The sequence below is a fragment of the Drosophila rhopaloa genome, unplaced genomic scaffold (assembly GCF_018152115.1).
Source record: "Drosophila rhopaloa isolate 14029-0021.01 unplaced genomic scaffold, ASM1815211v1 contig_69, whole genome shotgun sequence".
NCBI lineage: Eukaryota > Metazoa > Arthropoda > Insecta > Diptera > Drosophilidae > Drosophila > Drosophila rhopaloa.
The window spans coordinates 993,804-1,020,636 of NW_025335166.1; the positions used below are offsets into that span (position 1 = coordinate 993,804).

Below are 26,833 nucleotides of genomic sequence, written 5' to 3' on the forward strand. Positions count from 1 at the left end.
GCTATATACTATAGTCATAGCCATAGATGCTGGTGTATGGTGTTGTGCCAGTCAGCGTCACGAGTGTAAGCTTCCATTTGCCTGTATTCGGTTTCATTATGGCCAAGGATCCGACAAACAACAAAAACCAGCAAGTGGTTAAGGACACGGAAAATAAAAACTTTAGCTGTAATGATTGGTAAACCCTGACTTCTTACCTTATTAGCTTATTTAGTATACTCAACCCAAAAGATATCTTAGAAAGATCCTAGCTTTATAGCTACCAATCAATTAATTGTACATTCTGACAGTTTTTATCACTAACCATTTTAATCAATATAGGGCCAACTTGTTGTATTAAAAAATAAATACATTTGTAATTCCATATTTTGTCAACTCTATTTTAAACCACAAAGTTTTTTAATAATAAGCAATTGCCAAATTTGTTTCACATTTTTTCCAGTGTTAAGTCCAAACCTCAGAGCACTCTTAATGTTACTAGCTCTGGCTCGTTTACTTTGTTTTATGTCTAGAAATTTAAAACGATGCAAAAGAGCGGCAGAAGGAGCAGCAGCTCGTGATGAGTCTGATAATAAAGGCAGATATTTTCAGCAGAATAGATATATTCTGCGTCCCAGCTCGAGCTGGTTGTTTCATTACTTGCGACACGATTCGCTGCCTCTTGCGCAATTAATCGCACCCAACGCACGGGCATCCCCGTCGGGCTGTTATCCTTGATTAGCTGTTATCCCCGGCCGAGAAACGTAACCGGAACCAAACCAAAACCGAAACCGAAACCGAAACCGAAACTGAAACTGGCAACTGTAAAATCCGTAAAGCTGCCGTGTGCAGCTAGGGGCGTTACGTCTATCAACGTCTGCGAATGCCGGCGTCTATCAATGTCGCTTTGTTGACTCAAGCATCGCGCCGCAGCTGTCAATGTATTGACATTACACGTGGTGTTGACATGTAATTTGCCCCGCCAGGTTCCGTTCTGCATCCATAAAAAGATGGCCCCAAACCCATTTCCAAATGGCAAATAGAGAGGCACCAGATCTTTGGGGGACATTCCCCGGCACGTGCGAGTCCGATGGAACCTTTTCCAGACGGAGCTCGGATTTATGTGGGAATTTTGTGCACTGGACAAATGTAAATAAAATGGCTTGCGATTCGCCCACAGATAATTATGTATTCCATGCGCGTAAAATGGGAAATTTTAAAGCAAGAATCTCTGCTAAATGTGGGGGCATTTACTGGAAATGGTTCAGTGATGTTTGACCTTCAATTAGGCCACCAAATGAACCGCTGCCTCATACATTGCCACCATTATTTAGTCGGGAGATAAATGTACTTGCGCTTCACTTGCCACGCAGAAAATCATCTCTGAATATGTCACAATATGGCGAGCATTTATTAATCATACGCTCCGTTGTCAACGGTAATAAAGTCGATGACGGCGCTGGCTCCTTTCCCTTTCCCCCCTGAAAATGTGAGAAATGGAAGGCTCCCATTGAAGGCAACCGCAAAATGTTTTTTCGCCATAATAACGTCAACATATTATGTTGCATAAGTAGCTCTGCGCCCCTCCATCTGCCACTCCCCCTTCCCTGTCACAACAAACCCGATACCACTCGTAAAACTTGGCTGAAAAAGAGGATGCTGGCAGTGGATAAACTATGCAACGACGAGTGTTTTGCACACATTTTAACTTGTCACTTGCGAATGGCCTGCGGTAGATTTATTACATACTCCTGCAGAGAAAAAAATCTTAGGAATTTCTGGAATCTAAAATACTGGTTCTTCAATTTAGAACCCTAGTTTATTAATTTATTTTGTAGAGTTATGGCGTGTATAGTATATACAATTTAGAAAGATTTAATTATTTATTGTTTTTTTTTTTGTTAGACCATAAAATGCGCTCTAATAGCTCATTAAAAACTGAAAAGACAAAGGCCTCAATAAATCATTGGATGGGCTCGCTTCATTTATACTTTAAAACTCTTTTTGCAGGACATTGATTTCGATGGGTTCCGGCGCTTCCTTGACTCCTTCCTCGACTGCGAGGCGCCGCTGGACCTGGCCAAGCACTTGTTTGTGTCCTTCCTCAAGCCGAATGTCACCCAGGCCCAGCTGCATGGCCGGGCACTTAATCAAATGGCCGCCATCAGCAGCACGGCCGCCTGTGCGCCAGTCACGTCCCACACGAAGGGTAAGAGATCGTCCTTGTCACTCCCCCTCCCCCTACCGACTCCGCACTAGCCACTCCCCACCCCCCATGCCACCCACTCCGTGTGTATGTGAATAATCGCTGAACATTTCTTTTGGCCTCCCCGCACACACATCGCTCGGCTGTAATTAGGCTCCATACCGAACATCAATAGCATTGCCGAGCTGATGCCGCAGTGCAGCGCCAGCGGAGGCGCAGGGGGCGTGGCCGGTGGCGACGGCCACGCACAGACCCGCAGCAGCTTTGTGGACAAAATCCATGGCATCACGGATAAATTACAGCACTCACTGGGCGGACATCTCTCGCACGATCCCAGCAAGACGGGTGAGTATCGTTACACGGTGAACAACACCTACAATTTAGTATAATAAAGCAAAATCAATTTTTACCTTCTAAAAAGATATCGTTAGTACATGTTTTTTCCTTTTGTTAATTTTTATATTGGTAAATAACTAAAAATGTACCAATTAAAAAATCAAACAAATTTTCTTTTAAACTATTTATATTTAAATATATTAAATTAAATATAATTTTAAGTAAACTAAGAAATTATAACAACGCTTAACACATTATATTAAATGCTAATTGAAGTTATTATTTTTATAACAAAAATTTAAACGTTTTTGAGCCTTACACTTTGTTTAAGGGTTTTAAGAAAAATAGTAAATATATTTTATAATAAATAGGAATGCCGCGAGTATCAGTTGTATCACTCTGTATAAAGTCAAAAGTTGTAGAAATCGTACACGAAGGCATATTTGTCTGTTTGCAGAAGTCACTGCAATTATATTTGACATTCATTTTGTTAAGACTCCTAAAAAAAACTTTTTTATTTGGAAAATGTTTGGTGCCTAGGCAGATATTGAATAAATACCACTCAAAAGCTCTACAGAGTTTGGTGATTTCTGGTTGCAGCTGTCTCAACAGCTTGTCATATGGACAAATAGACGGACATGGTTTAGGTCGACTCCGTGTACCTGTTAAACTTTTTTTAACGAATACAATACACTAACGGGTATAAAAATATGTATAATTGTTCCATTGTCAAACTCCTTAATTTTTTAAAACCGTGTAACGATTATTTAGGCTTGTGATTTCAGAATTAGTTTCGTAAAGTCTTGGCAATTTTTTGCGAGTACAGAAGGAACTCTTCTGCTTTCACGGCACGTCTTCTATATATCCACTTTATTGGCTGGTCCATTTAACAGGCAGCGTCCATCCGATGCTCACCGTGACGCCGAGTCCCTTGGCCAGCGGACCCAGCATGTTCCAGGCCAGCAATCCGGCCCGTCGGTCCGTGGACTCGAGTCCCTCCCACTCGGCGACCAACCACTCGCAGATGTCCCGCAACTCCTCCAAGAAGAGCAACAATTCGGTTAATTGCAAAATTGATGGTGAGTATTAATTAGGCACTGCTCCATATTGTCCACCCTGCCCTGCCCATATCCGCGCACCCCTTTCGGCTCACTGCGCTGAAATTACAATGTGCATGCGACTTCCAGTTAAGACGCTTATTGTGCAATCAGCATGTGATGTGTGCGGGGTGCGGAAGGACGTGGGCGACTTGGCAGCTGGAAATGCACAACCAACTAATTGGCCGGCCAACATACTGGTCGAGAGAACAATGCAAATGCTAAAATTAACCGTCTATGTGCAGAACGCTCTATTTGATCAGGAAAAACTTACTTTTTGATTGCTTTCTGAGTGTTGAAAGGGGTAAAGTGGCTGGATTGGAATGCAAAAGAAGCACTATAAGCCTAGAACTAGGTTTATACAATAATAATGGTTATTCCTGGCCGAACTCATCATATACCTTTTAAAAAGCTTGAATAGGAGCACTTTTGCTACTACTATTATCTGTTAAATGATAATGAACTTTGCCATTAAGTTTAGCCCTCAAACCACCATTAATATACAACATTAAACATATACCTAATATCAATGCCTAGCTATATGTATTTAATGGGTATGCATCTAAGATAGTTCGAGCGCTGCAGTTAATTGCCATACCTGTTTAACCAAATTGGCGTAACTGCAGCTCGTCTGGATTACTAGCCAAGCTGTAAAGCCTCTGCTTATTTGCCATTTGCTTAGTTAACGTTCTCACGAACTTGCTAATTAGTGGGGCGAGTACTAAAAGCAAATATCAGCGCGGAAGGAAAACAAGGCAGACATTCGCTAATTCATGAGTTCATAAATTATGAACGTGGACCGCCGCCCAAGCTGCAGTCCTTTGAAAAGTCGAAACTTGGCACCGGAAGTCAGCCTACTTCCCATTCCGCCCCCTCTCCTCTTCCGCCTCCCCTGTCACAACAACAAAGAAAAGTTAGAAAAATAAGGCTGAGCGACTCTTGTCTCGGGGATCGTGTCGTAAATCAACGCCCAATTAGAAACATTTTTGCATTTCACGAAGTCGCAACTCGTAAAATGCGAAGCCTGCGTTAAATTAACATTTATTGCTCACACACAGACACTCACACACAAAGACAAACAGCCAGGACACTCGAACACACACAGGCAAAGCGAGGCGCACTTGCGGCCTGAAAGTATGCAGCAGCATTTTTTCGCCTTTTTTCAGCCATCGTTTTGTTTTCCTTTTTGCTTTCATTCATTTCGCTTCGTTTGAAATGTGTACGAGAATGATTAATGAACGTAAATTTCGTTTTTTCTCTCGTTTTTTCTTTTTGTCGCTGGCCAACAGTTTCACGCATTTTGCCAGCAATTGAAAGGCATTGTCCTGAAAGTTCAGAGGGTGGGAATACACAGGAAAAAGAGTATTTTCACAATTAAACTGCATATCTTGTACGCCACTTGAAAACATGGATAAATGTTTATTTAGTTCAATAGAATCCCTTAGAACAATTTTTTAAAAAATTTAGAATAACTGTCCAACAACGAGGTCAGTATCGAGGTACACCAAAATCTCTCTACTGGTTTTTACAGTAAAACTACAGCTAGTGTCAATTCTAGTACTAGTTTTAAAATAAAAGCTGAAGTATCAAATCAACAATACGCGTGTGCCTGATGAATATATCTGTTTAATGAAATTGTATAACCCGTAGGATCACATTGATGTAGTTTAATGTTGATGGCGATTTCTCTTTCGGTGTAGGAAATTACGCAAAAGGCGAAAGGACGAGGCCCAGTCAGGAATTTCCTATTAGCATTATATATTAAGTACAACAAGGGCCTCGCTTTCCTCCGCCGAGTGTATGTGTGTGTATTTGAGCGCCTTAAGCGCTAATTGGATTAGTTTTGCTTTGCTTTTTGTATTCCGCTTGCCTGTGTGTGTGGGAATTAAATTTATTAGTCCAAATGTAGGCCGGCAAATAAGTTGACATTGATCCTGCTTACACACTCAGCCCTGTTTACACAACTTCCCTGCACTCATCGCGAACCGACAGCCTCATTTAGTTATTAAGAAGAAGGGCAAATATTAGCATTGTGTGCGGTATTTACGTATATATTTTAATTTATTGCCGACAAACGTTCCGACACTGGGCAAACATAATTAGCTAAAATACAATCATCTCCATGTCTTTTCGGGTGTTTGACTAGCTTAGATGGAAACTCCCGCGCTGCCTGCATTAACATATAAATTACAACATCAACAGCACACACAAATGGCCTGTCAAAATAATAAAAGATGGAAGCCATTCATACTGTCGCACACACAAAGAAATCAAACAGACGAAAGTTCCTTTGAAAATTTCTAAACAATTTGCTGGGCCACACAAAGCGCTTTGATTTGAACTCATTATGTAATTACGCAGGAATTGACTGCAAATCAATAGGGAAGCGAGGAGAAAGGTGTATAAAATTGTAATTATAGCAAAACAAAGTTAAGCGAGATGAAGTATCTGGAGCATAAGATGAGAAAAGTTTTGGGTCGCAGGCTCAAAGCATTAAAGGCAAGTAGCCTGCCTCCCACATTCAACTGGAAAGTAAATTGCGTCAGAATTTTCCGAGGCTGGAGTTCATTAAGAGCCATAACGAAGCGCTGGCTTCTGGCCCGGTCAAATGTTGGCAATTAACATTAAGCATAATGGCAACTGGCTGTCAGCTGTCGATGGCATTAAGAATAATGAGGGGCGGCCACTCTGTCACTTAATGAATGCTCTTGCACTTGCACTTGCACATGTACCTCCCCACCCACCCACTCATCCCCTCTTTCACTTGCAGGCGACATCAAGCTCCTGGCGCGAAAACTCTCCCATTTTGATCCGCTGACACTCAAGGTCCCGCTGAAGGACGTCGTCTGCTATTTATCACTGCTCGAGGCTGGCCGTCCGGAGGATAAGCTGGAGTGTAAGACCGACCTGCAACCTTCGATCCGGCTTCTCCTTATTTATTCATTGCGTTGCAGTCATGTTCCGGCTGTACGACACGGACAGCAACGGAGTCCTGGACACGGCCGAAATGGACGCCATTGTCAATCAGATGATGGCCGTGGCCGAGTACCTCGGCTGGGATGTCAGCGAACTGCGTCCGGTGAGTGCCGGCTAAGTCCGGCTTACATTAAAAACTCATTACGCGATACGAATTGCAACCGATATCGATGCACAGCAATCGGCAAACCCACTTACAACACCCACGTCCTGCGTCTGTTTGGCGGTCACGAACCCCGGAACCCGTTCGGAACCCAACTACTCATTGACCCAATCCAGTCCAATAAAACTTTTTCAATTACTTACCAACATTTTCAGCAGCAAACACAACAAAGCACCAAACAAAACACGACGGAAAAAACACTTGAAATTAATTTCCCTTTATTGTTTGAGCATTCAACTTCGGCGATAGTCCGAGCTTAGCCACACAGGAAGAAAATAGTTTAATTAACTATCGATTAGCCATTAAAGCCTACACTTCTGTTTGTTTGCAAGCTCAATAGCTTGGCCTTTTGTGAACCTTTCGTTATTATTTAAAAACAAAAAATCTCATTTAAACGAGTGCAAAGTAAGTCAAATTATTTCCGTTTACATTTTGAGAGAAACTGATTTTATTGCCCTTTTCACACATCTAAAGTTTAGAACCATTAAAGTTAATCAAACAAAAGAGGTGCCTTTATACATAATATTCTCTTGCTGCACTGTTACCCACAGTTGAATTATAAAATTCTTATTTTTCAATAATACAATATTATCTATGCATACTTTATATATTATTTTCTTTATGTGTTCCCTGGGTTTCCATTTCAACTCAACCGCAATTTGTGGAGCTGCCGCTGCTACCACATCGCATAGGCGACTTAATAGTTTCACCAACAGCAAAAAGAACAAGCTTAAAGCGTCCCCCCTCCCCTAACAGCCAGAAAGCCCCTCGATGTTGACAGGCAAAGCAAAAAATATATACCGAAAGGAAGGGAAAACAAGAAAGAACTGCGACCGCAAATAAAGTCAAAGCGCCACAAAACTCAATTAACAAAATACCCCTGGCTATAGCGGAATGATTCCAGCCGCATTTCCCGCCTGTGTCTGCCCTGCCCTGCCCTCGACCGACTTACTTTTCCGCTGCTCGGGAACCGAGAGCTCCAGTTCCATTGCCGTCATGACTTTATGACTGCCGCATACTTTAAATTCTAGGCAGACACAGAAAATATTTTAATCAAAATATTTTAAGACAAGAAGCCAAGTTTGGGTCAGCCTTTCGGCCCCATTATTTTATCCTTTTCGCTTTCCGGTTGCTCCCCGCAAATAATCAAAGCACTTAATGAGTTGCATAATTCTGGCATTCATTTCCGGAAGAATATGAAATTCCCCAAGAAAAGGAAGAAGGATTGGAAAGTTGAATAAATTTGTAAGTTAGGTTTTCACTCCACCCTGAATATTTAATATAGCTAGAGCTTCTCCCGCATCGATCTGTGTGGATTTCTTCTAGTCTTGGTAGTCCTTGGATTTTGAAATGCTTAAAAGTGGGCATTAAAATACCAAAGATGAATAACATTATTTCACACATAATTATTGCATACCTTCGGACATTTTAAAGTCATTCTGTTAGCAGCGTTAAACATGTGTTGGTGATGTTCTTAAAAATATATACTGTATTTCTGTCGGAAATGCGTTTGCCAACCAACGCAAGGCAATAAGTCTTCATTGCCCTGAACCGAGGAGAAGTGCATTCCAAACAGGAAGTTAGCTTTCCGTTAAATTTCATTTCTTCTAAAATAACCCTTTTTCGGTTGCACTCCACTCACTGCAATCCGCAATCGCTTTTTGTACTTACAGATACTGCAAGAGATGATGGTTGAAATTGACTATGATGCCGACGGCACGGTGTCCTTGGACGAATGGCAGCGGGGCGGGATGACAACCATTCCTCTGCTCGTGCTCCTAGGTGGGTAATTTTCCATTCTGCACAAAGAGAAAATATCGCTATTGTTTCCTTCAGTAACAAAAGTGCAAAAAACGTTCTTAGTAACAAAAATGTAATTTTAATTTTCATAAAATCATTGTCAATCTATAGCATATTAATTAATATTAATTAATATTCCCTAGACATCCCTTTTCTTACTACTAAAAATATATCTTTAAAATCAAATTTAAACTCATGTAAAGAACACATATATTTTTGAAACCCGTAAAAAGAATTCCAATAAATTTTTCACACAGTCACCATTTTAAAATGAAATATTTTCAATTTATTTATTTTCATACAAAAAAACGTAGCTTACTGATTTTTAAATGACTATTTTATTAGGATAAAAAAACCTTTACAAATATGTGAGATACTTAGGTTGTTAAATAAATTCAGAGTTTAACCCCAAATTAGTATAAAAATAAGTTTAATCGTAAATCATTTTTTTTAAGCTAATACTCATATAAGTTTTTCTCACTTAAATATTTTTTTTTAAATTATTAATAAATGACAAATCGTTTTCGATTTATAAAAGATCACACTGCGAGATTTGGTCTATAATAAAAAACAATATTGATTCTTAAGTTTCCCACATTTTATTTTGGAAACCGATAAATATAATACCCGATTGGTGGCTATATTTTCTCTCTGTGTGGCTGCACCTCGCTCCCCTGCTAAATGCGCCTTTGCCGTCTGAACGCCTTGATCTGTGACTGGTTGGCTGCTGCCGTAATAATCAAGTCATTTGGCCAAGTGGCACGGGGGAACGAGGAGTTGCTGCAGGCGGAGTGGCATGCCTGCCGCCCCTCCATACGCTTATGCAAAGTGACAACTCGCCTTCCGCCCCAACACCCTCCCCCATTTCCACCTGCAACCCCTACACTTCCAACTAAATCTTCCCCAGGTGTCGACAGCACCACGCTCAAGGAGGACGGCATCCACGTGTGGCGCTTGAAGCACTTCAGCAAGCCGGCGTACTGCAACCTCTGCCTCAACATGTTGGTGGGACTCGGCAAGAAGGGTCTCTGCTGTGTGCGTGAGTATCTGTGAGGGGTATTTACGAAGAATCTCTCGGTGTAGTGGAGTCCGACGACAGGAAATTGTCTATCTCAACGGCATCAGCTTTTGCCAAAGTAACTTTATGGCCATTACACCACGCAGAAGCCATAAAATCGGCAGTGTTCGATTTATTACATTATTGTTTTAGGAATCTATTATGGGGTATTAAGGGTAAACTATTTCTTTTTAGCTAAAACTAATAATAATTGATTACCTGCCAATAACCCCATTTAATTACACAATATAAGGATATAATTTTAGCATAGGTTTTAATAATTGTTGAATTATATTTAATTTTGGAAAGATATGGTTTTTATTACACCCTTGTAGAAGGTATTATAATTTCAGATAAAAGTTTGCAACGCAGTAAAGGAGACGTCTTCGACCCTACCAGTATATATTTTTGAACAGCATCACCAGGAGTGTCGATCTAGCTGTCCTTATGCCCTTATGTGCGTCCGTCCGTCTGTCCGTTTTTAACTATTCTGCCATAGGAACGATCGAAACAAGTATTGTCTTTGAGGATATACGCTTAGAAATATAAGTTATATAATATTTTATTCTTGTAATAGCTGCAAGGGTATACCCACTTCGGTTTGCTGAAGTGTTTATAGAGCTTATTGAAAAACATAAAAAATATTTATTATTTTTAACAGTGTGCAAGTACACGGTGCACGAGCGGTGCGTGCAGCACGCCCCCGCTTCCTGCATCACCACCTACGTGAAGTCGAAGAAGCCCAAGTGCGGCGGCGACCTGCTGCACCACTGGGTGGAGGGCAACTGCTACGGGCGATGCTCCAAGTGCCGCAAGCGGATCAAGGCCTACCACGGCATTACAGGACTCACCTGCCGCTGGTGCCACATGATGGTGAGTGGGTGTGGACGGGTTTGACCTTAAGAGCTTAAATATTTTACACCGTACATGCCCCCTACGGTGGTCCAACAAAAACGATCATACTCTACCCGTTTAAAATTCCAAAAATGTTATTTCAAGTTTTGAGCTTTGCGTCACGTTGCCGTTTTATTACTCATACGACACGTAATGTCAATTGAAACACAATTTGTTGATCTAAGGAAACAGTCGGTATGATTGATAAACTTTAAAGCCAATGCCCACACCCTAAAACGCATTTTTTTTTACTTTTGAAGAGGGTAATAATATCAGTCAAAAGTTTAGCGCAGTGAAAGGCACATTTCGGACCCTATAAAGCATATATATTCTTGTTGTGAAACACCAGGAGATTCAGCCATGTCCGTCTTTTTTCAGTCTGTCTTACCGCCTTAAATGCACTAATGCGCAAAGAATGCAGGTGAATGTAGAGCCTCCAAATTTAATCACAAGCTTGAAACACCCTTATGCTTTGATAATTAACTCTGGGATAGTTACTCTCTTACTGCTGATCCAAAATTTCAAAATATATATAAAACACCAAGCTTACAGATTTGTTCTCATTTTCCTGCCAATATTAGACTGAAATTATAATACCCTCTGAAGAAGATTAGGTCTCCATTTAGTTTCTTGATGGGCTTACCATTTACCAACCACTTTAAATGCGTACTAGTAATTAGAGATCCCCGATTTTCAGTTTATATGTACTTGGTTAAAATCGACACAATGTATGGATAAGTGTACTTGACTGCCTCTTCTCAAAAAAGGAATAAATCCGTGAAAGTTTTATTGGCCAAATAATATTTAAATGAGAACTTAACTTAGTGATTTATTTGCGAATATGGATTAGACAAAATACATCGAACTTTCAAAAGGGCTACAAAAACAGTTCATCGCTTGGCGGTTTCAGATATGGTTGCAATCATGATTTTCAAAAACAAGTGAATCGAGGTAGAATCAATCCGCAACAAGACCAAATCAGATCTGTTGCGCCAGGGATTGCCAGCATTGTTTCGAAACAAAAATTCCAATTACTCGGAAAAACAAGGCAGCCTTTGGCCCAGCACTCCGTCTGCAGTTTTGTTGGAGCCAGTGTCGGCAGCTGTGATTTGCAGCCCGGCAGCAACACCACTTCCAACCCGGCACCCCCGATTCCCGCACCCGGATCCGATCCGATCCGGGCCGCACATGAGTTGGCAACTTCGTTATGGCTGGCAAATTGTCACGTCCCGAGCAAATCGCGCTGCTGCTGCTGCCGCCGTTGCATGCCACCAACTTTCGTGTCCTGTGTCTTTGACAAGTGCAGCGGAGATAATGCCGAATTTGTTGTTGCCGGAGGACCGCCGGCGGGAGCGGAGGTCGGGAAACTTGGTCCTGCGATTCGGATGCTGCTGCATCGGCAAATACTTTGTAAGCCAAACGTTGCCGACGCTTTTGACAGTCAATAACTTTGCATTTTGAGTGGATGTGTCTGTGTGTGCTTAAAGTTTTGCCCGCGATAAGAAGCAAATGTGGTTGTCATACTGTCCTCCGGCGTGAAATTCTTCACCACTGCAATTCTTAAGCCGAAGTATCAATGTCAATTTAAAGTGGGCACACAAAATTTAAAGGTATTTGCGAAAAAATACTTATCTTTTGATTTGGATTTTCCAGTCATCTTTGCATTTTAAAGCCTCATATTTAATTACTTTTAGATCATTTTAATTGCGCTTTTGATAAAACATACATTTTCAATACTTAGAAAAATAAAAAAATATAAATTAAATGATCAAGCAGACATTTACAATTTAAACCAAAACCGTAGGACTTCCTTTAAAGTTTGAAATAAGTTTAATTACAGTTTACTTGTTATAGCCAAGAACATTTTTTCGATGCTCCCATCGATTTATTTAATTAAAAAAGTCATCAGTGGATGACCAACTCCAAATCAAAGTCCGATGCTGTGAAAAAAATGTTATGCAAAAGAAGAAGCCGCGCAGCCATTAGAAAAAACGCCAAGAAAACGTTTCAGCCAAATTAGTATTTAAATGAAAGGAAAATCCGCGCTAAATCTCATTTAGGCCAAAATTAACCATTTTTCCTGCACCGCGGGTCGAGTAGTCGGCGCTAACAAACTTTTAATCGGATTCATTAAGGCGAAATAAACGCTTGAGAGCCACCCCGTCTCTTTTTCCGTCATAAGTGGCTTTTGGCCAGCAATGAAGTGGAAATTAAATTTAAAAGCGTGAAATTGGTAGGAGGCCGCGATTTCCTAAAATATATTTTCATGGTGCCCGCCGCTCGGACTAATTTAATTCGATTCCCTATCCCGTCCCCTCGATAGCTCCACAACCGCTGCGCTTCGTCGGTGAAAAAGGAATGTACTTTGGGGGAGTATGCCGAGCTGATTGTCCCGCCCACGGCCATTTGTCCTGCTGTACTGGATCGCCAGCGCTCCGTCAACCAGGCCCACAAGGTACATTCACAAATATTAAATATTTATATCTTATAAGCTCCACCTGCTCTATCAAGCTTTCCTATCTTTAAGATAAATAATAAATCGAACACATTTATTTAAGTAACTTTAAACACTATATTTAGATCTAGCTAAAATGTTTTTTTAGTTCTTAAAATGTGTTTGTGAATTTAAAGCTATTTTTTGTTGAATTTAGAACAAGATCTATTAATCAAAGGTTTTGGTCTAATATTTTTTTATACTAAAAAAATATTTAATTTTTAAAATATTTGACATAGTATTTATATAAGCCCCTACAATTGGCTAACTAACCCCCTTTCAAAATTGACTTTCCGCCAAAAAATTAAAACAATCAAAAACAAAACAATTGGAACTGCTGCTTTGTGTCCATCCATTATTATGCCTTCCACCGCAATCGTAACCAGAAATCCCAAATGCATCACCACCAGGCCACCCACTTCCAAATCACGCCGCCGGACGAGCTGAGCTGCCCGCTGCTGGTGTTCGTCAACCCGAAAAGCGGCGGTCGCCAGGGGGATCGCATCCTGCGGAAGTTCCAGTACATGCTCAATCCGCGCCAGGTGTACGACCTGTCCAAGGGCGGGCCCAAGGAGGGTGTGTGTGTGAGTGATGGCCGTTCAAGCACGGTGATTGATTTCCGCTCTCGTTGCCAGGACTTACGCTCTTCAAGGACCTGCCCCGCTTCAGGGTCATCTGCTGTGGCGGCGACGGCACCGTGGGCTGGGTTCTAGAGGCCATGGGTAAGTGCACGGCTGGGCGGGATCATACATGTCCTGGCGATCTGATCACCTTTTCTGCAATAGCTTTATGTATAAAATAGGTCTCAGTTGCCTACCTTATTTTAATACCATCTTTTTCGATTCCTTTACATACTCGTGCACCATAAAAAATGAAGTCAAATTACTAAATATTTTCATAATGGTGAAAAATAAACATCCGAAAAATCTTCTAATTATACCCGTTACTCGTAGAGTAAAAGGGTATATTGTATTCGTGCAAAAGTATGTAACAGCTAGAAGGAAGCGTTTCCGACCCTATAAATAAAAAATTTTGATAAGGGTCACTAGCGGAGTCGAAAAAGCCATTTCCCTCTTTCCCTTTTTCTCTTTTTTTTTTGACTGGAATGACTCTCGAAAAATTAAAAACCAAAATAGTCCCAGACTATTTACAATTTTTAATGCCTTAATAATAATTTCCGAATATATTAGCATATTATATTATTTATTTATTTCACTTTTAAAAATTTTAAAATCCCCAAAAAGATCGACTTGCAGGTTTGTCGTCAAAGCAATGGATGATAAACTGCATAATATTTTTTATTTTGATTACAAGAAAAGCGAAAGTTTTAAATCTCACAGAATATGAAGGCAAAAATAACGATTCGATATTTTATAAGTGAGTGAAGTCTTACAGATTAACAGAAAGTATTTAAAGATTGCTAAGATGAGAACCGTCAAAACCGATTGAAAAAAGTATTCATGCATTCAAAAAGTTAAAATATACTAAGCCCACGAAAACCCTGACAAAATATACTTTTTTATTGTTTTAAGATTCATTTATTAAATAGATTTTGGAATATTAAGACTGATGTTTTTGATTGACTGATTGGTTGTTCTGCAGATTCCATCGAGCTGGCCAGCCAGCCTGCCATTGGAGTAATTCCGCTTGGGACAGGCAACGACCTGGCCCGCTGCCTCCGATGGGGTGGCGGCTACGAGGGCGAGAACATCCCAAAGCTCATGGAGAAGATCCGAAAAGCATCCACCGTGATGCTGGACCGATGGAGCATCGAGGTCACCAACACGCCGCAGAGTGATGACCTGCGGCCAAAAGTAAGTAGTTGGCTGAAGAAATGTAGTACATGAACCTAATAATCAAACTTTCTAGAAATTTAAATTTAACTTTAAAATTTGAAACCAGTTTAATTATGAGTATTCTTAATAGTTCGACAAGAAAATATACCCATGCTCTAAAAAAACATAATCACTATAAAAAGTAAAAGGTTCTTTTTAAGGATTGTAAATAACAAATTAAATTGTTAAGCACGCATATTATCCGCTCCATTATTGCCAGAAAAAGACCCTGTAATTAAGTTCCTGTGTTACAGATTTGATTTTATGACCCTTGTTTAACTAGCATTGTCATGTCAATATATTCCACAAACCATTAAATTTAGGGCAATTCCTGTTTAATTTATTATATTATCTGGCCTAGGGACTAGCCGAAGAATATTTTTTCTACGAGTTAAGTCGAATTGGCATACTTGGCTAGCCAGAAAAGTCTTTGGTGGGCGTGGCAAGGCTCTGCCAGCTGGAAAATCCAATTATTGGCCACAAAGCGCTTACCACGCACACCTTCACCCCCTCTCTCCCTCTCACCCCCTGGAAGCGAAACAATTCACAAACTAATTTTGCTGGTTGGGAGGCGTGATGCTGACGCAGCCAACCTGCAATCCGCAAAACCCGAAGCCACAACATGTTTTGAGCTCTCCAGCTGACAACTGCTAAGCCAAGTTCCCTCTTTTTCCGCTGCAGGTGACGCTGCACTCGAATATGCAGAAGGTGATTGAGCTGTCGCAAAGTGTTGTGGTCGACAAGTCGCTGATGGAGCGCTTCGAGGAAGTTCAGCGGCAGAGCAAGCAGGCGGCCAGGGCCGCCTCCACCACATCGATTATGATGGCCAGCGAAACGGAAACGGAAATGGAAATGGAAACGGCCACGGTGGAGTTCGGTAACAGCACGACCACCCGGACGACCACGACCAAAAGCATTTCGATGTCCACGTTCGAGACGCAGTGCCTGCGAAAGACCCTTCGATCCACCTTGAGCAGCAGCAGCAGCAACACGAGCAGCGGCAGTCCCTGCAACGGCAACCAGGATGCGGAAACGGAAGCCGTTGCCGATGCCGATGCCGATGCCGATGACGAAGTCCGGCCAAAGTCCGTGGCCAGGAGGTCGGACGAAACGGAAAAGCAATCACTTGAGACGCTGCTGCTGCAGCACAAACAACAGCTGCAACAGCAGCAGCAACAAGGAGCCGCATCGGATGCTGTCGAGGAAGCTGCAACAGCAACGCCAGTTGGGAATAATCAAAGCGATAATAATAGCCAGCACAATAAGCAAAACAACATCCTTAAACAGCAAATTACATTGTCATTGGATTTGTCCGACCATGAGGACGAGGGCAGGGGCGACAACGGGGGAGATGGCAGCAGCAGCATCGCGGCAACCCCAATCACACCCACAACACCGAGTGCCTCGACCAGTGTGCCGGCACAGCAACATCTCCAGTTCGAGCAACAGAAGCCCATCAAAGTGCAGTCCGACAAGGACTGCACGGTGCCCTACAACATTATCAACAATTATTTTTCCGTCGGCGTGGTGAGTACGCTTCATTGTAGGCACTGAAAGAAAATAGTATTTATATATTATATTTGAATGGCCTCAGTTTACTAATAAAAATTAATTACACTAGTATTCAATGTTAAGTCGACAATTTACTGAGAGCATAAAAGGTTAGGTTTTTCGGTGCAGTTGTTTTTAGGGATGTAACAAAATACCCTTTTATCACATCGTGAAAGAATTCGTATAAAATCTAATACCTGCTGATTTGTCTTATTAGATTTGTTAAAGTTTTGCATTCTATTAGAAGCCTTACAAAATTTCTTTTTTTTAACGAGTATGGAAAAGTTTAATAACCTTGTATTACCAGAACAAGAGTTAAAAAATAAAATTAGACTGAAAACAGACGTAACGATTGAAGTTATTCACAATGCGATCTATCCTCAAAAAGTTTTTTTTTAGAATAGCATAAATTTGGAAAATCTTACAATTAGTTAAATAAATAAAATAATATATTTAAGAAACTACTCAACTGCATTCCCAACCTAGAAAAATATAGATTTTTTTAATGTATGTCCTAAAACCGCTGGTTTTATGTTTCGATCTTACAAAATATACCACAATTCTGTTTTGAACTCTTCAGTCTGCTTCTTTAACTGTAACACAGCAATCCGTAAAATGCACTCCCCGTTTTGCAGGTCCTAGAGTTGTGATTCCGGTTCGTTGCTTCGAGTAAAGCCATCGTGTCTGGATCCGGTTTCACTCCGTCACATGTCAGGCGCAAAGCCGGCAGTTGTCATGCCATTTCTACTCGTGTTTGGCATCCAGGTCGCATTCAGGTCCAGGTCCATATCGTCAGCTGTGGCCACATCCACTGCAACAAGAACAACTATTAGCAATTACAATTTTCGTAATTAGTAAGGTCGAGCTGTCATGGCTGTTGACATGGGATTTGCATATGACAAGCTCGATTTGACTCGTTTAGAAAATCGCGTCACAAAGCTTAAGCCTTTGCCTTGAACTGATTGCCGGAAAATTCGACTTTGTGCCGCTGTACCTTTCATCAAAACGGAATTAATAATGAGAAATTTAGGAAATTGTGTTAGGATGCTGGGACTTATCAGAGTATTACAGGATTCAGCCCTTATTATTGATCTTAAATCGGCTTTAGTGACACCGTGTAGATTAAAACTTTGCGAATCACCTGGCTTAAACGTATAAAGCAAGGGCTTTGTTTTAATGAATATATTTAAATAATTTTGTATGAATATAAACTAAAATACCAAAATTTTGATGAGTTCCTAAATCATTTTGCATTAACGACGACTTTTCCATAAGTGTCGTATGACGGAATCGCCACACTTAAGTCCCAATATTCCTTAAAGGCCAATAATATTAAGGACAATGTCCTGCTGGCTGTGAAGGGAAGCGACTCGGGGCTGTTCAATAATTCATTTAAGACGTCAGAATCATTTATTCAGCGTTTTGGGCAGGAGACCGCACATTTCCGATTTACCTCGCCAAAATAAAGCCCAAAAACGCCCGCAAATGAATAACCTTCGGGTAGGTAGTGCTCTTTCAGATGCAAATTTCCGAGGAACTCGCTTTTATGTGGATACATTCATAACCAAGGAGAGAGCCGAACTGAAACAATTCAGTTTCAATGAAGAAGAGAAGAGTTCGGGCGGAAACCAGAATAGTGTCTAGCGATTAGTCAAAGACTCTGCCGCGTTGCAACACATTGCGCATGCAAAGTGGCTGATTGCCACAAAAGTCGAATGCCACACGCCCGAGGCACAAGTGCAGATACAGATACAAATACAGCCACAGATACAGATACAGGTGCAGATGCAGGTGCAGGCTCAGGTGCAGGATACCAGGCACAGATACAGATACAGATACTTTCGCAGTTTGAGCTGGGTCTCGGGAGTATGCAAACGAGGTGGCAGAGTTAAGCACACAATCATCAGCTGCGCATTTGCATCATTGATGCCGCAGTGCATGGGATTGGCAGGTGCAGGTGCAGGTGCAATTTGCACTGTTTGTCTGCTCTTTTGCCAGCTTTTGAGACCAAATAGATGCCATTGCTTTACCCGGAAAAATTCCAATCAAACTGTCCCGAACGGAAGGCTACACATTCAAATTCACTTAGCTAGTGGCCCACTACTAAACTCCCGCAACATTCCCAAATAGCCGAGAACGTTTAAATTAATGGATGCCCAAGCTGTGGCCAGAACGAAACTTGTCTCATTATAATTTCCAGCAAGTGTTAAATTAGTAACTGCCCAAGGTGACGCCAAACACCGCAAAGTCAAGAAAAAGAAACAGATTGCGCCCCAGGGACCAACATATAGCATACCCGCAACCCACACTCATCCTGTGCAATAAATAGGAGGAAGGATAAAACTTTGCAAAGTTTCGTAGGGGCTTTTGAATTATTTAGTATGATGTGAGATATGAAAATGACCGAGAAGTAAGAAAAGAGCAGAGGAATCACAGATACTCGCACTTTTAGTGGCCTGCACTCCGTTTATCAGTCCTGGATTTAAGAGGGCCATAAAGAAAAGTTAAGTGACAACTTTACAGCACGGCCGCAGAAATGAAATGAAGGCCAAATAAAACGGAAATGTGGTACAAGTCAGCAAGACGATGTCCTGCCTCCTGGTTGTGTTAGCGGTGTATAGACACGCCCACGGTACACAGAAACATTAAGGACACAAGGGCCAATCTCAGATCATTTCAAGCAAATGAGGTACACCTTAAATTTATTTATTTCATTATCTGTAAAGCTTTATTTGCATTATATTTCTTGATTTTCGAGCAACTATTTTTCTAAAATATGTTGAACTTTACCTTACCAGTTATTATAAAAATATAAGGGTTTTTAACATTTAACATTTCTTTCTCGCTATATTACCCAGTTTATGATTAAAGAGTACATAAAGTTTTTGGGGTACCGATATACGAGTATTAGAAAAAATGTAAAATCTTAACTGCTAGTTAAATATTTTGCCAATTCAACCTAAAACTGACACATTTATAAAAGAACAAAGTTTTAAAATAATTTGCAATACAATTATATAGAGTGTCTCTTTGGAAATAATACAACTTAACTGTCAGTTCAATATTCAATGATTACCCAGTAGCCATTTGTATTTTGCTGTGTAATCGTACAGGATGGGGCGGTGGATGTGTAGGTGTTGGCCTGCGTAAGGTCACACCATTTGTCAAGTGGCGGCTAAAGCCGAAATCCTTTTTGTGCAAACATTTTGCGCTCCCCTGCGCCACTGAAATCAGCCTAATGCTCCTGCCACAGAGCCCCGGCAATTGCACACCAGATCCCACAAAATCCGCACCAAAACCAAAATAAAAACGTGTGCCGTGTGGGTGGGTTTGGGTTTGGGTTTCCGTATATTTTTGTGTGCGTTGCGTGTTAGTTTATTTATGACTTGATGTGCGTCTGTTTAAACAGTAGGCGACTACAGCAAAACTGTCGGCGATGATGTTATTGCCGCTCCTGCTGCTGGGATTTTACTTGTCGGACACATTTCACACGGAGAGCTCTTTGTCCTGGGCCCATCACGAAATCCATTTAACACTCATGTACATGAACATGTGTCTGGTCTACGAGGGACTGCTCAAGTGGCACAGCTCCTTGGGAGCGAGCATCCCCGGGGAAAACGGGAGTAAGGCCACCACCCTCGTCGAGTAATACAGCATGAAAAGTATTTCACGCTGACGCTTGGGTTTAACGTCAAACAATTGACGTTGAGCGCCAACTTGTGCGACGATGATAAAAGTACGAGTTCCCGGCAGTTTTGGGAGTTGGCATTTCAGCATTTAGCCGTTTAATCTGGATTTTTTCAAAAACTTCCTTTTCCTGCGCATTTACTAGCGAATTCTCGAGCTTCATACAAGGTATCAGCTCTTCATTTAAGTCTAAAAATTATAATTCTTGTTCAAGGTCCTACAACAGTTAAGGTGATCAGAATCAGTAAATTAGCTTTACTTAAATATCCCAAAATTATAATTTTTCTAATATTGAATTTTAAGTAAAAGCAATTGTGCAATTTTAAAAAACCTTTTTTCTATGAATAATTAATAGTTTATCATATATTTTAAAGATAATTGAAAACATAATTATCAAAAATTCTGTCAAGTTAAACTGTTTTAGCTGCTTCCGTAAAGGAGTTGTTTTTCTCTAAAAACCTGTCACCACTGTTTAAGGTGGAGAAGATTGCCAACTGGAGGCTGTTATGGAGTTAATGTGTAATTGTCGGAGCTTCGACTTTGGCTCAAGTTTTATGTATCAGGGCGCAGAGATGGGGCTGGATGCGCATTTTATGGCTGTCCTTTTGTACCTGAGTTGTTCATACGCCCCGAGGCCTTAAAGATATTTCGGCTTATCTATGGCAGATCGGGATTTGCCTGGGTATACAAATTATTTCATTAACCTCTCACCTCCCAGCCCTTTTGTAGTGCCAGCTTTCCCAACATGCCACCTTCTATTGCCGGCTTTCGGGCAACATCGGCCAACTTTCCCCAATGCAAACAAGCTGTCAGCTGGTGGCCCCATCTCCTGCAACTAATGGCTGTGGTGCGGTCGGGGCATGCTAATAAGCTGGCCTGTCACTAAATTAGTTTACCGCCCGGGCCGTGCATAAAGTGACACCGAAGGCGGGGAAACGGGATGCGGCTGGAGCTAATTAAAAAGTTTTTCGTCGATTTTCGATTTTAAGCTCTGGCAGGCGCTCGCTCATGTTGACAATTCAATTTGACGTCGAGCGGTAATAAATCTTATTTGCTGTGTAACCAACGGGCCGTAATTGAAAGTCCTGCCGCCACCACGTGCCCTCCATCCGGCGCGCGAAGGGCCAAAGCCGCGCGTGCCTGTGTTTGTGATGCCGAACGACATGCATAGCAAATGCGTTGCCAGTAAGTGCAACGTGTCGTATGAGCTACTTCGGCCCACGGGGCGGGCACTCAACCGAATATCCGCATAAGAAATTAAAATGAAGCCGTTCGTTCGCTCTCCGTGGAATGGAGTTGCCAGTTTCCACAGACATATGTGGCTAGAAAAATAGCACTACTGGACAATAGATTAGTCAGGACAAATTGTTTATTATCTATCCAAAAGGGCACTTTAATTGGGAAATGTAGTGTAGTGCAACTTTATAAAAATAAATGGGACGGACGTGTTATAAATTTGATAAAGGCACGGCAAGAGTTTTATTTTGTTCTTTAAAAGAATAAACTTTTTTTTAGCATTTTAGGGGGAATATTTTTTTATGTCTTAAAATTATTTTTTAATCATTTTTATAGTATTTTTTTATAGTGGTTGATTAATGATAAATTCAAAAAAGATTAAATTGGAACTTAAAAATTTATCAGTTTTTATTTTTTGAATTAGAGAATAACATTTCGTATTGTAATTAGTTAATGAACTAGTTCATACAACGAACAAGAGAGAACGCTATAGTCGAGTGCCTCGACTATTAGATACCCGTTACTCAGCTATCCAGAAATCCTTATCGAGAATTAACGTTGACTCTGTTGTTAAGCACCTTGGTCAGCTGTTCCAAAGTCATCCGTTAGATGGCGCCATGAAAAACGGAAATGTAGGCGCTAGCCAGGCTTAAGCGTTTAATGGGTTTTTGGGCGTTAGAGTGGGCGTGGCAAACTTTTATTAGGCCAATCGATATTTATTGACGAAACAAATACAAATCAATAAAAATTTTCATAATATCATCAAAACTGTGCCCACAGCTTGTGGCTTGTGTGCGTCAGAGGAGGCGTGGCACCATTTTGAAACAAACTTGCGCTGCGTAGGAACTCCTAAAATCTACATGCAAAATGCCAATCTTCTAGCTTTTATAGTTTCCGAGATCTCAGCGTTCATACGGACAGACAGACAGACGGACAGACGGACATGGCTAGATCGACTCGGCTAGTGATCCTGAACAAGAATATACATATATACTTTATAGGGTCGGAAACGCTTCCTTCTACCTGTTACATACATTTGCACGAATACAATATACCCTTTTACTCTACGAGTAACGGGTATAAAAATATGACTCCAATTATTTGAAAACAAGATATGTATGTTTTCGTTTTCGTTTTCTATGGATTTGTCGCAGCTGTTCGCTTGGATTAAAACATTGCTTGCGACTGCAAAGTCTTAAAATTCTTGATAAATCTTTTTTACCAAGAAGTTTCTATAAGTTCTCTATTGCTGCAACCCACTGAAATAAGAAGCTTTAATCTCACCTGCCGTTTGTTGATATTAATTAGATTTCTTATCTCTTATGGGCCACAACATTAATTAACATTTATGCGGTTTGGCCAATCCAATCCCAGTGCATTGCCATGGCAGCCATGGTGTCAATCCGTTTGAGATTTCTCGGAAAGTCGAAATGAAAAGAAGAAATAGGAATCGCAGTCGAATGCAAACCGAACGTGACCCTGAATGGCCCGTTTCTCAGATGACCTTTCGATTGGCCTTGCTCTCAAACCCCCCCGCATTCCTTCTATTTCCCCAGGATGCCGCCATCTGCGTCAAGTTTCACTTGGAGAGGGAAAAGAACCCGCACAAATTCAACAGCCGCATGAAGAACAAGCTCTGGTACTTCGAATATGCAACATCCGAGACATTTGCGGCATCCTGCAAGAATCTCCACGAGAGCATCGAAATTGTGGTAAGTGGATGGGGTTGGGTGGAAAAGTGGGAGGGATAGAGGTTTCCTGTCAACGCTGATTTATTATCGGATGCTGGTGCAACCTTTGCGCCATATTTACAGTGCGATGGCGTGGCTCTGGACCTGGCCAACGGACCCCACCTGCAGGGTGTGGCCCTGCTCAACATCCCATACACACACGGCGGTTCCAACCTGTGGGGCGAGCACCTGTCCCAGAAGCGGATCCGAAAGAGCGCCGGTCCCTTCGGCAAGAGCAAGAAACTCCGGGCGGGCGACAAGGAGTTCTCGGCCACCAGCTTTAATTCCGCGGATCTCTCGGTGGCCATACAAGGTGAGCTAAAACAAGAAAGGAAAGCTAACTTCGGGCGGAGCCGAAGTTGATATACCCTTGCAGAATACTCTGTAAATTATATTCTCCAAAATTATACATATGATGCGTTCTTAATACTCATAAAAAATCCCAACTTCCTAACTTTACAAACACCAAAGTTATGGCATTTGCGATCAATCAGTTATATGGCAGCTATAGGATATAGTCGGCCGATCCTTATGAAATTTGGTATGTCGGATTGATTGGCCAAATATAAAACCCATAGAAAATCCCAACTTCCTAACTTTACAAACACCAAAGTTATGGCATTTCCGATCAATCAGTTATATGGCAGCTATAGGATATAGTCGGCCGATCCCGGCCGTTCCGACATATATACTGCGTGCAAAGGAAAGAAGGGTGTGTGCAAAGTTTCAATTTGATAGCTTTAAAACTGAGAGACTAGTTTGCGTAGAAACAGACAGACGGACAGACGGACATGGCTATATCAACTCAGGAGGTAATCCTGATCAAGAATATATATACTTTATAGGGTCGGAGATGTCTCCTTCACTGCGTTGCACACTTTTGACCAAAATTATAATACCCTCTGCAAGGGTATACAAATATAACAGGTCTAACTAAACTGCTTTACGTTAAGCAGAACTACTGGAAGTTCTGATTGATATCCTTAAACAGACGTCTTCAAACATTAAACCTTTATATTATTTACGTGAACCAAACTGTAATCAATGTTAAACTAAAAGCATACAAAATAAAGATAATTTGTTTATAAAAATATAAATCTATAAATAGAGTAAAAGAAATGTTTTTTAATATTATTTAGTAATAATATATATGGCTTAAATATATTTTTATTTGTCTGTGGCTTTGTTTTCAAATTTCTCAAAAAGCATGTCAGAACGCTATTAAATACCCGTTAATCAGCTAACGAATTACAAATTCAAATATAGGTTCGGTTTGAAAAATCTTTGGGGTGTCGATAGCTATTGAGCGACTTACTACATTTTTATTGACGACTTTTTTTTACAATTCTAGATTTTGGAGATCGCCTTATCGAGGTGATTGGCCTGGAGAACTGCCTGCACATGGGGCAGGTGAGAACTGGACTTCGAGCCTCGGGTCGCCGGTTGGCACAGTGTAGCGAGGTGATCATCAAGACGAAGAAAACATTTCCTATGCAGATCGATGGCGAGCCCTGGATGCAGATGCCCTGCACGGTGAGCTGGAAATAGTTTATGCTTGAACGATTTTTTAACACATTGGATTTCCTCGACCCAGATCAAGGTGACCCACAAGAACCAGGTACCGATGCTGATGGCGCCGCGATCAGAGAAGGGACGCGGTTTCTTCAATTTACTGTGCAGCTGATTCAGGCGCAGCGCATCGAGCGACTTCATGGGCAGAAATGCCCCCGAGTCCGCCGATGAGCTGGATGATGACTTCCGGATCGTCACTAGGAGCACCACCGTCCACAACATAGCCTAGCGTCAATAGCTTTAGTCCAAGTCCACCCACGATAGCATCGAATTGGTTTGTCCTAGGTTAAGGCTTCCCCTTATGATAGTGTAGATGTGCTATATGTATTCGTATATATGTATGTATGTCGAGTGAGTTTCAGAGCTTTATATATAGTGTTAGAGTAGCCAAATATACAACCGAGTCAAGTCCATTCCAATGGGATCCGAGTGCGGAAGCTGTATATAGCAATACCAGTACGAGATCGGGGCATCCCCGATTCAGCGTGCAAAGGCTTTAGGTGTACAGTGCCACAGGATATTTTAATAACTCTTTAAAAACGATAACATAGCGAAAATTGTCCAATTATGCAACTGAAATGAGACCAACCAAACAACCAGAAAAAAACCAAAACTAACAGCATTGTAGTGCGAATTTTATGCCTTAGGCCTAAGTAATTTAATCCGTCATTACCAGTGGCGGGTGTTGCAAGGGTCGAAGATATAATACGATCAGTGCCGAACCCAAAAAAGAAACATATCAATGACTTCCGACTCGAGAAATTACTTTTGGGGAACATCCGCCACTGATTTGCGAACTTTATTTTTTTTTAGTACTTTATATTGTATATAGATAAAACAAATGTAACTTGATATGCAAATGTCAAATTAATGGTGCAGCTTTAAACGAAATTTTATATATGTATGAACACATGTATTGAGATGAAATGAATTGGATGTTTAATAATACCATAACGTGCATATTTCTTATAATCATGTATGTATGCTTAGTGCCAATAAGGTCCTTACAAATACAATACTCATAGATTAAACGCAAAAACGTTTTTAGCATACAAAATCCAACATGGCAAGGAATAAATATTGGGAGGGCCAAAAATACCCACCAAATTAAATTTTCAGAATGTAATCTCACATTCCATTTAAAATAAGTAAACTATATTAACTATATTTAATTTGGTTTTCCCAAAATTTTCTTTTACTTTTATAAACATTTTACGACCGTATGTATGTAAATTTAAAAAAAAAAACGAAGCAGGAAATAGTGCAAATCTCATAAAGTAAAATAAAGTTAAAAAAGTCTTGTTTGTTAAATGGTATATCCATAATGATATTTAGGTAAATATATTAAAACAAAATATAAGAGTACTTATTTAAAAATAACTAAAAGCTATGGTATACACCTTCTATAGAAGGAAACTTAAATGAAATGTAAAATGCATATTCTCGTAAATATGTGTTCCCTGAATAAGAAAAACTATTAGTTCCAATTAGTAGTAAAAAAATAGCTCATTTCAACGACAAACTTGCTTGCTTGAAAATTAAACATAGTATCTAGTTTAGACGAATCATATCTTGGGCATTTTTCCAGACCAAATTAAGTTCTCCTTGTGCCATAATAATCACTCATGAATTTCCTTTAGAGAATTTTGGCACGACATCCTGTCAATAGGAAACATATTATCAATGTACGTGAATGTGTATTCTGTCGGATTACAATTGCAAAACCAACGTAATTTACTCAAAAATCGATTTAATTTTGCAAATAAACATTTTCAATGCGATTCCCCGCGCCCACAAGTCCTATGTTTCACCAGGAACAGGAGGATTTTGTGTTAGCGCCGGGGTGCCGCTAATGCCACACAGTAGCCAGTTAACATTAATTATAAATGAACCACTTAACATTAATAAAATGCAAAGCAAAGCGGCTCGACTAAGGTCACGCTTGTGTACAGTACAATTAGGTTTAAGCGTATACCTGTCTAAAAAATAGCTCTATATTGATACTATAATAATAATTGAACAACTATTAATTGATATTGCCAGTGAAATTAAGAAAGAGAGCAAGTGGAACTTGCTAACTATATACAGCGTTAGGCATACGATATTTAATGCGTAAGTAGATCAATGTATCCCCTAAGCGGAGTTATAGTCAGTGTACAAAGCTTGGTTCCTTTTATAGATTTATTAAAGGATTTTCTTTTACATTTAAATTTACCACTG

The 26,833-nt window shown here is 40.7% G+C and overlaps 1 protein-coding gene across 6 annotated transcripts in view; it reads left to right on the forward strand.

Annotated features, from left to right (window-relative positions):
- Positions 1–25,559, forward strand: part of LOC108052594 (diacylglycerol kinase 1) — a 50,112-nt gene extending 24,553 nt beyond the window's left edge. For 2 of the 6 annotated variants that reach the window (XM_017135025.2, XM_017135024.2), the window contains exons 5-21: positions 1,990–2,188; positions 2,339–2,530; positions 3,415–3,600; positions 6,389–6,514; positions 6,573–6,697; positions 8,431–8,539; positions 9,465–9,596; positions 10,276–10,487; positions 12,832–12,963; positions 13,389–13,578; positions 13,638–13,724; positions 14,605–14,816; positions 15,519–16,364; positions 22,868–23,023; positions 23,126–23,354; positions 24,393–24,574; positions 24,636–25,559. In XM_017135025.2, coding sequence (XP_016990514.1) covers positions 1,990–2,188; positions 2,339–2,530; positions 3,415–3,600; positions 6,389–6,514; positions 6,573–6,697; positions 8,431–8,539; positions 9,465–9,596; positions 10,276–10,487; positions 12,832–12,963; positions 13,389–13,578; positions 13,638–13,724; positions 14,605–14,816; positions 15,519–16,364; positions 22,868–23,023; positions 23,126–23,354; positions 24,393–24,574; positions 24,636–24,725 — 3,405 coding nt within the window. In that variant the 3' untranslated portion in view covers positions 24,726–25,559. Of the gene's footprint in view, positions 1–1,989; positions 2,189–2,338; positions 2,531–3,414; positions 3,601–6,388; positions 6,515–6,572; positions 6,698–8,430; positions 8,540–9,464; positions 9,597–10,275; positions 10,488–11,563; positions 11,919–12,024; positions 12,119–12,831; positions 12,964–13,388; positions 13,579–13,637; positions 13,725–14,604; positions 14,817–15,518; positions 16,365–22,867; positions 23,024–23,125; positions 23,355–24,392; positions 24,575–24,635 lie in introns of those variants that run through there. The other 4 variants (XM_017135026.2, XM_017135027.2, XM_017135028.2 and 1 more) reach the window with 4 other exon arrangements.
- Positions 25,560–26,833: the final 1,274 nt, after the last annotated feature.